The sequence below is a fragment of the Rattus rattus genome, chromosome 3 (assembly GCF_011064425.1).
Source record: "Rattus rattus isolate New Zealand chromosome 3, Rrattus_CSIRO_v1, whole genome shotgun sequence".
In the NCBI taxonomy this organism is placed as follows: Eukaryota; Metazoa; Chordata; class Mammalia; order Rodentia; family Muridae; genus Rattus; species Rattus rattus.
Window position 1 is genome coordinate 48,593,364 of NC_046156.1, and position 15,485 is coordinate 48,608,848.

A 15,485-nucleotide genomic window follows, 5' to 3' on the forward strand; every position below is an offset into this window, starting at 1 on the left:
AACCCAGAGACAGGGAGACAGGGATGGAACTGCACAGGGTGTCTTCATAGCTTTAAACCTCTGTGCCACCCACAGCACCACCTGTTCCTTGGAGTCTCGTGGCTGCAGCCAGTCTGCCTGCTTCCCGGCAGGGTCCTGACACTAATCAATGACGACCACACCAACCCACACATCGAGCAGAGGGCACTCTGTCGGGCAGATTCCTTGTCAGCCTCCTATTTCCCTCTTTGACATAAAGCTCTTGTGTTTACCAGGGCATTAAATATAACCCTGCAATAAAAAAAATCCTCATTTTCATGCTTGAAATACATTATCTAACAGCCGTATCTATTTGACTTTTACTACATGCCTTTCATTTCTCTAAGTGAGGTAATTGACCTTTACTTTGCTACCCTGTGGATTAAAAGGCTACACCACGCTCCGCATTTGATATTTCCAGTCCTGCCGGAGAAGCAATTTCCATTTGCTTTTGTTGTAGGCTGCTCTTCTGGAGGGCCCTCAAGCGAAGGCAAACCTCAAGCCTCAGGGCTGCATTGTGACCATTCTTGCCACCATCACATGGTTTTTATTAGGAAAAACACAGGTCACTTCTTTTCTACGGTCATATCAGTGGACCTCTAAAGACTGTAGGTCTTTTGGACTTCCAGAACCTTCTACTTTAGTTTCAGGAAACCTATTTTCATGTCTGGGCACCTGAGAGGGACAGCATCCTTCATATTTCGTTCAAGTACCTTAAATTTTAATATTGCATCTGTGTGGGCACCAAAAACACTAGAATTGGTGGAAGATCCTAGGTTCCTATATCAGGAAACCGTCTCTCTGAAAGCAGAGGTGTTGTGCAAAACTGTGCACATTGAGATGTTTGAAGCCTTGATGTTTAGTTAGCTGTTCATCTCCTAAACAAAGTAACGGCAAGCATAGTGAAGACCAAGTGAATGGTGGGGATTCTAAAGATGGCAGATGATGTTTATAATTTGTTCTGCATTATAACCCTATGAGATTGCCCAGGCTTGCAGATAAGGAAACAGAAGTCTGAGTGGTAGAGCAACATTGAAAGGAAAATCAGGATTCTGCAGAACACTTTTTATTTTTTTCAAGTGAAGGAAACAAAAACAGAAGAAAAGAAAAAAAAGAAGAAAGAGAAAACCTTACCTCTCTCCTCTTCCACTATTCCACTAAATGGTTTTGATAACACTTTAAATACAGACTAGACATGTTTGGCAACTAAAATCAGGATCAAAATAAACTCAATTTTTATGTTCTAGGAGGAAAGAAAAATGTCTTACTTTAGTGTGGTTAATGGAAGGGGAAGGAGGGGGAAGGAAGGGGAAGGAGGGGGAAAGAGGGGAAGGGGTAATGAGCTGAGCAGCAGAACTCGAAGGAAATGGAGTCTGGCTTTGTATTCCACACCATGCAGACTCCTTAGGACTGAGGTCTGGGGTTTGGGGCTATGCTCTTGTTTTCCTGTTTGCTTCCCTATAAAATGGAGCAATGGTTCCTGTCTGTCTGTCTGTCTTTGAGAAAGCTTCTGTAGTTATGAAATTGATTATTATCAGGAAACTGTTCTTTAAAACTGGACATTCAAAATAGACCAGAAGAGCAGGGCTGGAGAGTTTCTTGTAATTATTTCTCTAAACTGGTATTTTCATATTTCCATAGTAAAGGAGTGGATTTAGATAATCCTTCCAATAAACATTGAAGAGTACTTCACACTAGGCATCATTGAAAGCCCTGTTCAGGGGATGAAAGTTTAGGCCTGCACAACAGAGGTCTTATGCCTGTGCTCTAAGATATGGTGTTTGATATGCAAAGGTTTATTTTTCTCTCATTTTTTTGTTATATGCAAAACAAGATTGAGAAACTCAGGAGTAATTGGATTGAAACAATAAGTCCCTCCTTGTGAGTTTCATATAATCACAGTCTCATATATGACAAATGTTTAACATATGTTTATTACAACTTCTGGTGATATCTGGTGTATACTACAATTTATTGGGCACCTGCTTATAAGTTTTGTTGGTGGCTTGTGACATCTTACCCCATTCAGAAATTATAAGGCAAGAAAACAGCTCATCTCTGTCTCTGTCTTGCAGGTAAGGTACTAGACTCTGAGAGGCATAGCAATAACCTAAGGGTAAATGTTTAAGAGTGGTCAAGGGTGAACTCTATCTAATGCAGGGCTCCCCAACTCCAAAAACACATCATTTCAAACTTTACCTTTAAAAGGCTATCTCATTTCACAAAGCAAAGGAATAAGGAAGGTAAAGGAAAAAAGGAGAAGACAAAAGAAAGGAGATCTAAGTGTCATCTAACATCAGAACAACAGGTGAAGGAAAGCTTTGAAATTGTCTAGCTGGTCTAATGGCTGCCTCTGACTGGTCATGTTTCTCATTCACTAATCCTAAATCCTTCACAGAACAGAGTGGTCATCCAGTACACCTTTCCTATCCATGTCCTCTCTGTCATCGGTGACTTGAAGTAGTGGGACCAGCCTAACTGAATCTGCCAGGAGCTAGTAGGAACACAGAAAAAAATGACATGATTTATGCTTACTCGTGTTTGTTAGAATCCTTTGGTAGGTAGAAATATAACTTAAGATAGTTTAAACAAAATAGATAGGTTGAGCATTCTGATTCACACAAGCAGAAATCCAGGTTAGAGCTGGGTTCAGGCAGGTTGTAGCTCAGAAGCCAAGAAGTTTACAGCTCATGCCCCTACCCTTTGTTTTGCTCTCTTCTCTAACTTTATTTTCTGCTAGGATTTCTCAGTGACCCCTAAAACTTCCAAGTTTACCTTCTAGAAATATAATATTAATGAAAGAAAAAAGACACTGTCTAATGATATCAAAAAGGACCCCAAGGTCAACTTCAACAGCAACTGGGACACATTCTCATGCTTGCACCAATATTTTTGCATAGGGAGATGAAACCTGTTGGTTGAGTAAACCTGGCTTTTCTGATGACCTCTGAAGCTGACAGTTGGAATTTTCTACCTAAATTTACCATGATAATAGGAGGCTTAGGACAAAATTTATATTGCAGAGCAAGAACTGAAGACCTACATTTATTTTCACATGCATTATGGCTAAGATGTTGTCACAAGGTGAGGTCAGTGAAGCCCTCAGTATGGCACATTCATCAAACTTGCAACAAATCCTTTACATCTCAGAGAAATTATTCCCAAAAGTTTGCCTAGCCTACTATTTTAAGCAACTTTCCATTATAATAAAATGCCTGTTGAAGTTAACATATAAAGAGAAAATGTTTGTTTGTTTGTTTGTTTGTTTGTTTGGTTGGTTGGTTGGTTGGTTGGTTGGTTTTGTTTTTGAAGACAGAGTAACAATGTGTAGCCCTGGCTATCCTGAAACTCTCTCTGAAGACCAAATTGGCCTCAAACTCAGAGGTTGGCTTGTTTCTGCTTCCTGAGTTCTGATTGATGGCATGTGTCACCACTGTCTAGTTTTATTTTCATTGATAGTTTTGGACTTTGTTGTCCTAGATGAATTTTCTCTATTGTATTGGGCCTAAGGTGAGGTAGCTTATCATGGATGAAAATGTATAAGAACAGACTTTTTACCTCTTGTCTGAAAGAAAGGACGTGGTGGTGGCTATGTCCCTCTATTCCTTTTGAGGATATGTTGTTGATGGTCTCTTCCTAAATAATACAACCTTTCCAATACCAAGTTGGGCATCACTCAAGTAGACTTACCTGAACAGAATTAGCCAGTGTTTGCAATTGAACCCAGGTTTCTTGGTCATATTTCACTTGTCTGTAAAGTCTGACTTTGACCCATGTTGAATTAATTAAAACATTTCTTTACACTAAGACATTCCCATGGCTCTAGTTTTGAGCCCTCTTCTGATCTTCAACTGTGACAGAAAGTCGTGGACTGACTATTCCAGTGGTATTGATAAACCCAATGGCCATGGCCTACTTGTGTTTTCTTGTTGATGCCATTTCTCTTGGATTATGTCATAGCTCATTGTTCTTTTAAATTCTGTCACAGGGGCTTTTGTTTCTTTGCTTTATAATCTTTGAATCTACGATTGTCACAGTTTGCATCACTGGTCACGAAGCAGAATGAAGGTCATAGAGCTATAGTTGGGTAATCAGTCACAAAGTGGAATCAGGTTCTTATTGGCACCATTTTCCCTCTTTGGGGCATGTCTTTTGTTTTTGTTCTTATCATTTGTTTGGTTATTTGTTTTTGCCTTTAAAACTTTGTCTTTTCTACAGGTTAATAAAACTAGGCCACCAAATATAGGGACTAAAAACAGTTGGTGCCAGGTGCACACTTTTTTACTGGATATTATCTTATTTTTCAAGAAGGGAGAATTAGAAGAAACCTATTTCCCCCAATTTTCCATACTACCCATGGGAATCTAATTCAATTTCCTCTCAAAATGTTTAGTGAAAACTAAAGTACAGAGGAAGGCTGACGAAGTGGCTGCTGTTACTGCACACTGGCTGGCTATTCAGGTTTCTTCCATGGAGCTATTTATCTAGCCTGCTCCATGTAATCTACCTTTCATACATCTGCTTAGATAAGCCTGGTTTTAGGAAAGTGAGCATACACACTGAAGAGCTGCCTACACCAAGGTGAAAGAAAGTATTTCCTGTATTATTCTATGAATTGTTTTAAAGTAGGAGTTTGAGTTTGTTAGTATGAGCCACAGGATGGATGAGTATGAACTTCCCAAATGCATCAAAAGTCCTTCTAACTGTTAAGACTATTGAATGTGGTCTTCATTGTAAACCTGTATTCCAGGTTCTAATACCATGGGGAAGTCAGTAGGTTCATGGCAGACCAAAAACATGAGTTCATAATCCTGGTTATCCGGACTCCAAGCATTTAGGACCACACTGTCTCCTCTCTTACAAAGCCTAGCTGCTTGAATGCTAGGTAATCTATAGGAACCTGCATCTCTGGGACTGGACACCCCAGTGTTGGTATGCTCTCTCTGTGAATAAAGCAAGCATCAGGGGGTCATCTCCTAACTATAACTTGGCCTGGCGATCTTTTAGTTTTAATTTAATAAGCTCTTTACTTGCCCATCTTCAGAACAGAGTGGCAACCTGGACCGCAGGATGCATCTCATATTGCCTTTTTTCTTTGGGCTAACCATTAGCTGGCTGCCCATGAGTTTAGTAACAGGTCACACAGGACCATCATGTCTCTGCACTGATCTCAGACAGTGCATTATCTGAAATGTATAAGCTCCTATTTTTAATTTTACAGTCATGGCACTTTACCCTTGCTAAACTAGCTTAGGAATAGAAAAAGAAAAGGGCTATTTTTAATATCACTTAAAATAACCAGCAGCTCAGTGAATCAGACAATTCACTGTAAGCAAGTTTAGGGTCTCAAGGAAGGGTTAAATGAAACTTTTAAAAAAAATTTAAGGTGCAAGGTATCTAACTCACTTTAATTAATAAGTTCAGAAAAGACTGGTTTTTATTCTGTTACTCTGCAAGCAAGAAATAACCTTATATTTTTTTGAAATGGCCAAAGGATCATGATGTTGGTGAAGGACTGATCATGATCTTCATCTTTGTTTTAAATTCCCAAAGAAAACTACAGCTGCTATTACTTGTGCTTCTAAAGCAAGTCTGTGAGAATCTATTTACAGAACTTATTTTCTAAAGAACAGAGCTCAGAAAAAAGGGAGGCCCAATTAGTCAGGGCCCTGGTTGATACTCAAATCCTTTGTGGCAGAAGAACTTTTCACAGTGGATGGCAAGCTGCCCCTTTGTCTTGCAGGGGTAATCATTTCACTCCTGGTATCTTCTTACGTCCAAACGCAAACCCACTGTTCCAGGCTCTTCCTCTTCCACTCGCGTGCATGGGGAAGCTTACTTTAAAACATTTATTATTTGCAACTTTCTACTTCAACTTGCACTTTGCATATTGTATATTTTGCCAAAAGTACTTTCAGTGATAAGCTGCCTTCAAGTCTATGATTAAAGGAAGAAATGTATAGGAAGATCCCGGAAAGATCAGGACCTCTTTATTTCCTTGTGGGATTATGATCAATCCAGACAAGTGTTCACTCATAATGATGGTGGTAGTAATAATACTTTCTGTTGACTAAGTACTTACCACGTACATAGGCAAAGATGGGTTAGTATGCAGTTATGATAAACATATTGTTGAAACAAAGCAGATGTTTCTTGTCATTTCAGTGGTCAGGCAGATGCTCCCTCTAGGTTTGACCTGTTTTTCCCTAACTGTAGTTGAGCCAATCTGAGAGCTAGGGTTCCTCATCTTACGCCACCCACATCCCCTGATTCTTCTACTTTCCAGTGGCAGAAACCCAAAGAGCAAGCCATTGTCACCAGGACCCACAGAAGACACCACAGCAGTTCCTAGCCTCCCACATTCTTTGAACAGTAGAAGTAGTTCCTCTGATGGCTGAAAGTGAATTCATCATCTGTAACTCAGAAACAATATGGACTCATCAACCTATGTCCTGATTCCATCATGACTAAATAGACAAACTATTACCATTTTATGGACTATGTTCCATGTATGTCTCCTCTTCCCTACACAATAGATTATATGGTCTCCCTTTTGAATACCTGTAGGCATTTCCAGGCTGCTTCATACATGCTATTAGAATACTTACAGGAAGAATCGGCAGCTCAGTTCATAGTAGACATAGCAATTATAGAAATATTAATAGTTTAAGGACACTTATTAGGGCTTTTGGGCTACGAAGCTGGCATGCATTATTTAGTTCAGTCTCCACAAGAGTCCGCAGAAACACATCCATCTGTTGTCATTTAGCAATGAAACAACTGAGGCTAAAGCATACTTTAAAAAGAGAAGTCCTCTATGCATTAAGAACAGGGCTCTGGAGGCAGGCTGCCCATACTCTGAATGACTGCCCCGTCTTGTCTGAGGTTTTTATAACCCCTTAGTATCCAATTGCATCACCTGCAGTTCTTAGTGACAAACTCTTGGCATTATTATGAGGTTTTGTAGAAAGCTGTGTGACATCTACAAACAAACACACACAAAACTTGGTACAGTGCCATGTGCTCGGGAGTATTCTGTCCATATTAGATGAACATCACTGTTTATTACGTTGGCCATCTGCAAATAGTTGTTTTCTTGTTTACTCTGACAGAATACCAAACAAAAGTAACTTAAGGGAAGAAGGCTTATTCTGAGTCACAATTTAAAGTACATTCCATCATGGTGGGCATGGCACAGAGCGTGTGTGATTACAACCGTTACATTACAACCGCAATCAGGAAGCAAAGAGTAGGGAATACTGCTCAGCTCCACTCTTCTTTTGTAGTCAACCAGGACCTCAGCCCATGGAATGCTGCCAGCCACATTTAGGGAAGAATTTCTGGTCTAGAATCTACCTCACCAAACAGATCCAAAGGCTTATTTTTAATGATGGCTTTAAATCTCATCAAGTTAATCATCAGGATTCACCATTAATTCATCTTTGGGTTAATAGCAAGGAAGTGGAGACGTCAGCATTTGGGTTCACATTTTTTTTAATGCTAACATCAGAACACAAAATCTGGAAGTTCCTTTATTGCAAACTTCATTTCAAACAACCTATTGAGGTAAGAGTCAGAAATTCATGTGTCAGTGGGAAGCAAGATAAGGAGCTTCTGAGGCAGAAAAGCATGACAGACCTATTGTGTATGATGGTCCTTCTACTTTAAAAGATATTTACAATGCTTCAATATCAATGCCGACACATTTTCTAAAACCATTTATATAATCAAGGGTAATCTAGAGTAGGAAGTGTAACAAAAGGCAGATCCGGGTTAGTTCTGGTAATGGCTAAAACATATCTTGTACAGCTATCGGAGAGGCGAGCTGAGACTCAGTTCATTAAGTAAAGGACCACTTCCACATAAAGTCTTACATGTGGAAATTTTAAGAAACCATATGACCATGTGACTTCATTGCTAGGGTCCTACTCTGTGTCTGAAATATCTATGATGCTTTAACTTCCTTTACTTCATGACAAATCCTTCCAGGAGAAAGAGTAGATAAACCCAGAACCTGCAAGACAGAACATGCAAGACAGAAGCTGCAAGACAGAGCCTGGACCTGCTTTCTATTTTACTTTTTAGATAGAAAGTTCCCCTTTATCCTGTGTCCTTTTTGGAAACATTTCTAATAGACTACACAGACCTCTGGCTGGCAGGAAATTCTGGCCCAGAATAGATATATTAAGTTATAAAGAAAAACCGGGCAGACTGCATGGGTTTTTCATACCTACTGGCAGGTGGCATAGAACTAAATATTGGAGCGATTTTATAAGCAAGATTAAATTGACTCATGACAGCTGGTCACTAAAACACAGGAAGTACAGACCTGGTTGAAAGCAAGAACATGCTGGTGTTCATTAAGTTTGGAGCACAAAATGGAGCTTATTTTTGTTTAAAAGTCGGAAAGAGAAGCTCTTATTTGACAGCGTCTGATATTTGTCACTTGTATACAAATAGATCTTCAAGGTACATGCAAGTCAATTAGTTCTATCTGCAGTGTCTTTACATGAGTTCTCTGTATGGAAACCACATGAGTGAATAGGTTCGTTCTTCAGAGCACCAGATATTTGACTATCAGCAGAGACTTAGATCTCTGCCTGTCCGGCAGGTAACAGTAAACTTGGGAGCTGGATGACCATGAAAATGAATAGTGACTCTGTCAGAAACAAGTGGGATGGATCAGAAATCTGCCCTCCACCCATCACAAGACCAGAGGTCATGACATCAAGAATTGAGAGCAATCTTCCAACACTGAAATCCATTTTCTTTGCTATCTTTCTTTTTTACTTTTTTATTTATTTATTTTTTACCTTCAGAGGAAAAGTCACTCTGGTTGGCAAGGGCCCTAAATAAAGGAGTTTAGCTTTTGATTGGAATGGGAGTGATGAGAATAAAGTGAGCTATAGAAGGGAAAGGAGTTATTTCCAAATACAGGCCAGATCTGTGGCACCATTGTATCTGCTTTCAACACTTGGCTTTTAAACATCACTGTCACAAGGAGTAGGAGGGACAGCTTCAAATCCTCCCAGGATCATCAGATTTACTTCTGGGGACATGTTAAGCATTATACAGTGCCAAAGCAAGGCTTCAACAGCACCAGATAAACCAGGGTTGCCTTCCCTGAATGAGGACCTGAAAATAAAAGGTACAGGCTCTACCGTGACTATGCTACACTATACCCTGTTTTTCTTCTCCCTTGGGCTGTGTCCTTTTCCTAGATCTTTCAGGATCATCATGGGATAGCTCTTAGGTTCAATTTCAGTCATCTGGCAAATCCTCAAGAGTTTAAATTAAAATTAAATTGGGTTTATAAGATCTCACCAATTTGATAGAATTCTCTTTGCCAAATAAGGGGTGATATTTGTGAAAACTAATAGCAAGTCATGTGACTATTTTTAGCATATGTCATAGAGGGTTTGGTCTGCTCTAATGCTTACTAACTCTGCTATCAATCCATTGCTATGCTAGACACAGTATGATATGCACATGAAGTTTCTCCCTTCATAGGGTCTCCTTAATTTCTAGTCACTTGCTTAAACATCTAATACCATTTGGGTACCTATAATGTGTCAAACACCTTGCTACATGCTGAGTTTGTTGCAAAAAATAGGCAGACATGACTGTTGCCTCTCAGTAGGGGCAACATCAGGAAAACAACTGAAACAGCCTGAACCTATTGCAAAGACATGAGCTTCATATAGACATGTGGAAAATCGGCATTCTACATGGTGGGAAATGCATTTAATTGACTGACAATTGGTGTTTGAATATCAGGTAAGAACCAGGCACTGAGCTTTCAAGATTCACTTCCAAATGGAAGAGTTATGAAGGTGAAAGAGAGTGGGATAGGGAAGAAAATGTTGAAGTAAGAATAAATAATTTGTAGTAGTACCTGACATGTATAGTTCAAAGAATCAAGAATGGAGTTAGGAGTTTTAACAGGAAAGCGAGAAAAGAAAAAGAGAGGTAAACTGCAGGGGGATTTGAAGGCATTTGAGTAAAAGACTGATTGAAACTAAGAATTGGTGTTGTACAAAGAGAAGTATAACTACAGCATTCACTTTTGTTTAGAAGTTGTTGTAAAAGACTAAGTCACACTGATAGTCACTATCAAGGACCTAATCTCTGCTAAAACTATGGATGACGAGATGCCAAAGGAGCAGGCCTCTGAGGACTGAGCATGATAAGGAGTGATGAGCAGTTAGATGATGCATGAAAGTGACGGGGACAAACCATTCTAGGTAAACTGAGGTAAAGGAGGTCCAGTTGACCCAGATAATAATTCCTGGGACAGAAAACTCAGAAATGGATGTAAGTAGGGGAAGAAAGCCCAGAAGTTTGGTTTGGGTCCCTTCAAACTATGTCCACAGGGCATTTTTGATAAATACATCCAAGACCAGTGGGAGAGACCTGTGATACAGCTACAGATGCAGGGATTATCAACACATCGATCACATACTGTTACCTGCTGATAATATGAGAGGCTTCTGTGTGGACCATTGTAGCATAGAGAATTCAAGTCTCCTTACATTTTCTTCATATTTTGAGGGTAATTTTTGCATTTGAGGGTTGATGAGAACAAGAAATTGGTTATAAAATGTCTATAACTGAAGAAACTTTAGGACAACAGAAGAAAGTGAAGGAAAAAGAGTGTCCAGGGCTGATAATGTTAAGATAGAAGCGAAAAAGAACAGCCTGTGCAGAGACTGGATAGTAAACAGTGTCCTGTAATTGAGCTCAGACATCCAGTAGGGATAGCTAGCAAGTGAAAGGATTCCACAGTCAACACATCTGAGGAAGCTAAAGCAAGTGAGAATATCTATTGGATTTCCCACAGAGAAGATACGGATGATTCTAACAGGAGATACTTGCCCCTTGGAAGGAGTGAGAAAGAGGAGAGTTAAAAAAGATACAAGTGCATGAAAGTCAAAAAGAAGAGTGGCTACAGTGTCCTGCCCAGGATTATATGTTGTTGTTAAGGTTGTTGTTACAGTTATGTTGTTGTTGTTTTGCTGTCGCTGCCCTCCCCATCGTCGTTGTCGGTCGTATTGCTATCGTCAACTTGCCATGTTGTGAGTTATTGTTAGTTGAATCCTAACGAGAAAATGCTTCCATAAACTGGCTTGTCAAAGGCATATGGGGGCCATTTTCTCTTGAGTACAATTGTCAGGAGGGCTCTAGATCTACTGTTACAGTGGTGCCACTCCAGAACAAGCAACCCAGGAGGTATAAAAAGGCAAACTGAAGGAGAGCATATATACTGAGTAAGCAGTGATCTTCTATGGCTCCTGCTTCAGCTCTGGCCACTCAGTTTCTTCCCTGCTGAGCCTTAAGATCCCTGAATGATGGACTTATATACTGTAAGATAAATGCTTCGATCTAAAGCTGTTTTTGGTCATGGTATTGTATCACAGCAACAGAAACCCCTAACTAAGACAAAAAAGTAGCTGGAAGGGCTTAGGTACACAGTGGATACTACTCTTTCCAGATGATAAAAGGGACTGAGTTAATAACTTTGAAAAATACAAAGAACCTTAAATAACGATTAAACAAACCAATACATGGAAGTAACTTAATAAATAACAAATTAATGCTGGAGATCTGTATGAGTCTTGGTTAAGGATTATGTACTGAGTTGAGCCTTCAATGACAAGCTTTAGACAAGTAAGAATGAATCTTTTACTGCAAGAAGTTTGAGAAAAATTGTAGCAACAATCTATCTTTCCTCCTTTCACCTCCTTTTTGTTATTCAAAGAATATTTTTTCCAGCTAATATAATGTCTTTAGAATAGAAATTGCCTGGACCTCAAAGAACATTTATGAGTATGCACATATTAAAAGTTGCAAGATATATAATCCAGTTCGTACTGACTATTTGCATTCTCAGTCTTCAAACATGAAACAAGTGTATTCTTTGGGGTCACATTGGTCATGTCCTCATTTGAAATTTTTAGCACCAGATAGGATGTTAAATCAATGGGAGCTGGTGCTTCTCACACTTGGGTTTCAAACATCCTCCATATGTACAAACACATCCATAAATAAAGGTGCTAATGTCAGGAAGGAACAAGGTCTTTTAATAAAATACACTAGCACATGTAGCTGCCTGCCTATCAGAGATTGTTCTAGGGCCTGGTTCACAACTAAACACTATTTAAATGAATTACTTCCTTCTTTCCTTTTAGGCAGATGGTGGGAAAAAATGCTATTTATATATTTAAGTTGGATTCCTATTATTTTAATGTGACCACTCTTCTACCTTATCATAAGTAAGTACACAGAGGGAGATGTAGCTAGGAGTATTATTCATTATAGAAGAGCCATTAGAAAACCAAGGCTTCTTGGGGATTTAGCTCAGTGGTAGAGCACTTGCCTAGCAAGCGCAAGGCCCTGGGTTCGGTCCCCAGCTCCGGAATAAAAAAAAAAAAAAACAAAAAACAAAACAAGGCTTGGTCTTCCCAGAGGATTTGACTGAATGGCTATTGCGTCCAGAGGTACACCTTCTTAGAAGAAAGCCAAGGATCTCTAGGTCACTGTCAGAACCATCCACTTTCTTCTTTGTAGTGAATAGGAGCCCATTTGACTCAAGAGAGAATAGCCATTGCTATGTAGATACAGTAGAACCAGCATCAGTAGTTCAACAATTCAATTTTCCACCCATTAAAAAATTATTCTATTTTTTTTCTAGTTTATGACGTCTTCCTCCAAAAAAATACACAAAACACCACAGTATTTGTCTTTATGAAACTTGGACCTGGCTATTCTTACCTAGTTCACAGAAGATTCTCATTTTAACACACCTACACGCAGGTGACATTTCAGTTTCCAGGTCTGACGTATGTTGGTATTTTATCCCTGGTCCTCTCTGTGTGGGCACATATCTCTATTCATGGTCATTCTGTTCTGTGTGGGTACATTCCTATTCATGGTCATTCTGTCAAGGTAGGTTTTTTTCCCCAGGAGGATGTGGCCTAAAAAGGATGTGAGACAATTTTCTACCTGCTGCTTTGACAAATAGCAAGTTGGCCTTCACAATTTCACTCAAAGACTTTGAATGTGGAAGTGGGTTAGGAAGTCATGTGTTCCATTGTTACTCCTAGTTTGTCATTGCTCTCTATAAGCCACAGTTAGTGGCCTCAAATCATTGTCACCGACATATTTGTTTCTTTATTTTGTATTTTCTAGGATTACTGCCCAGTTGGTCTGTTTCTGAGAGACCATGGAATTGCCATATAGGTTGATACACGTTGTGCATGGGAAGTATAAAGATTGCTGCCTTACCTCCCCTGGAGGCAGGGGAAGACTTAATGCAAAAGTTCCTGGGATTATTTAGTGCCAGAATGAGAAACCCTGATTATAAGCTGTCAAGTCCTTAGAAAAATACTGAGTAGCAAGTTGTTTCAATGGTTGTCACATTTTTCAACAAATGAGATTCGCCTTAATGATATGAAGAAAGACAATATCTTTCTTTAATAAATGCCAAAGAAACTCATGACATTATCAAACTTTTGATGTCACCCATGAACCATCCACTGGAGACAGTATGTTGGATGGCTGTTTAGGAGAGCTTAAGGCCATGTAGATTGGACTAGTATTAGGCCTCCTCAGAATGTAGCCTGCAGATGAGCACATGTCAACGGTCCCTTCTCCAAAAGGCCTTCGTTTCATAGCTCCTTATGGCTAAGCCTGCAGGTCTCCATGTTTTGCTACTTATTTCTGTAAAGCATAAAAATGCTGTGTGGTTTGAGAGCTCCACGCGACACTTCTGTAGTTAGACTGCTAAAACCAACTTGACTGAAGTGCACTCTTGGTCTCTCCTTTGCCTAGGTGCAAGTGCAACCTGCATGCCACCATGTGTGTGTATGACAACAGCAAACTGACATGTGAGTGCGAGCACAACACTACAGGTCCAGACTGTGGGAAATGCAAGAAGAATTACCAGGGCCGACCGTGGAGTCCAGGCTCTTACCTCCCCATCCCCAAAGGCACCGCTAACACCTGTGAGTAGCACCGCTCCATTACCAACACGTTCTGTGCATGCTGAGTCGATTCTGTCTGGGTTCCACTTTCAATTGTGACTTTGCCCCTTTCCTTTTCAAAACGCAGAATAAGATTTATTCCTGATTTTGCCATTTGTAAGCATGTGTTAGCACTCTAATCGCCTGTTAGATTCAGTTCTCTAACCTTCCCATTAAATGTGTTGCAAAATAGTTCTTTAAAATTACAGAAGCAATTTTGTTCTAAGTAGGTGAGACAGGAGGCGACTTTTTTTTTCCTCTCCCAAGTTAATATCCTATTACAATAGCACAGGCCTTGAAAACTCTTAATACTGACTACCCAGAAACAAGTTCCAGAAATCTTTGGCTATTGACGGTTCTCCCAAAAGATGCTTGGTCCCTCCAGTTCTCGGTGGCCCACAATGTTGCCTAGTGAGAAAGCCGGCTTTTCCCAAATGCCAGCCATTGAGTTGTGCCTGCTCTGGATTCTCTGAGCTGTGGATGCCTTTGGATATAAAGCACGACTGTAATCCTCAGGGTGTCACATGAAGAAAACAGGCTTTTGTCTGTTTGTGAAAGAGCACAGACAGTATCTTTGTTCACAGGACCCACTAAGACTCATGTGCATAGCCCAGTGATATCTTGCATATGTAAAGGCCAAACTTGACATGCTTAAGGAGTAAAAGAATGATTTCCTGAATAATCTACACAATTCTGAGGATGGACTGATTAGCCACCTGGAAAAGCTTAAGGTTTGGCCTCTTTAAAAAGCAGAGAAAGGGCAAGATTACCATAGAACCGCGCAGCAAGAAGTCGGAAGAGCCACAGGACAAATGAGAAGTTGAACAGCAAGCCGCACGCTCCATGCAAGGCTAAGAATGTTATCTGGTACTTCAAAGCAGCAGCTGGGAGAAGCCAGCGCTGAAAACCAATATCACAAGAACCTGAGCTTTATCAAGTTACATGTCGGAGTAATGGACCAGGTAACAAGCTACGAAGTGTGGGGGCATTGAAATCATGATAAATTTCTATGAAGCAGAAAAGAGTCCCCCAGAGGTTAAAAATGAATTCCTTTGTAAGAATGTTCAGTTTCACTCTGTGTAAAGGAGAAACTGACTTCTTGCTACTAAAATTAATATATTAAAGTTCTTTTCAGCAAAGACATTGATTCTTTTTTCAGGAAGAACATGCCATATTCATGGAAGCCATGAACTCACAACTTTGGAAGGGATTTCCTGAGATTATCTCAGGTGTCTGGCTACCTAAGAACTCCTGTCATCACAGTTGTCAAACTTAGTTTAAAGCTTTCCCTAAGTGGTAATGGTCCACATATCACCTCCAGGTTCTGATGATCCTTAGATGGGAGACTAGGAAGGCCAGCCAAGCACACACATACTTTCTAGCATCTGATTCATGTCTGAGGCCAAGACTTGCCAAGGTCAAGAGAAGGGCAACAGTTAGGCTACT

The 15,485-nt window shown here is 40.0% G+C and overlaps 1 protein-coding gene across 1 annotated transcript in view; it reads left to right on the plus strand.

Annotated features, from left to right (window-relative positions):
- Ntng1 (netrin G1) overlaps positions 1-14,094 on the plus strand; it is a 59,402-nt gene extending 45,308 nt beyond the window's left edge. Inside the window, exon 2 of the mRNA XM_032897449.1 lies at positions 13,849-14,094. Within this exon, the coding sequence (XP_032753340.1) occupies positions 13,849-14,029 (181 nt within the window). The 3' untranslated portion in view covers positions 14,030-14,094. The remainder of the gene's footprint in view (positions 1-13,848) is intronic.
- The last annotated feature ends 1,391 nt before the right edge of the window (positions 14,095-15,485 follow it).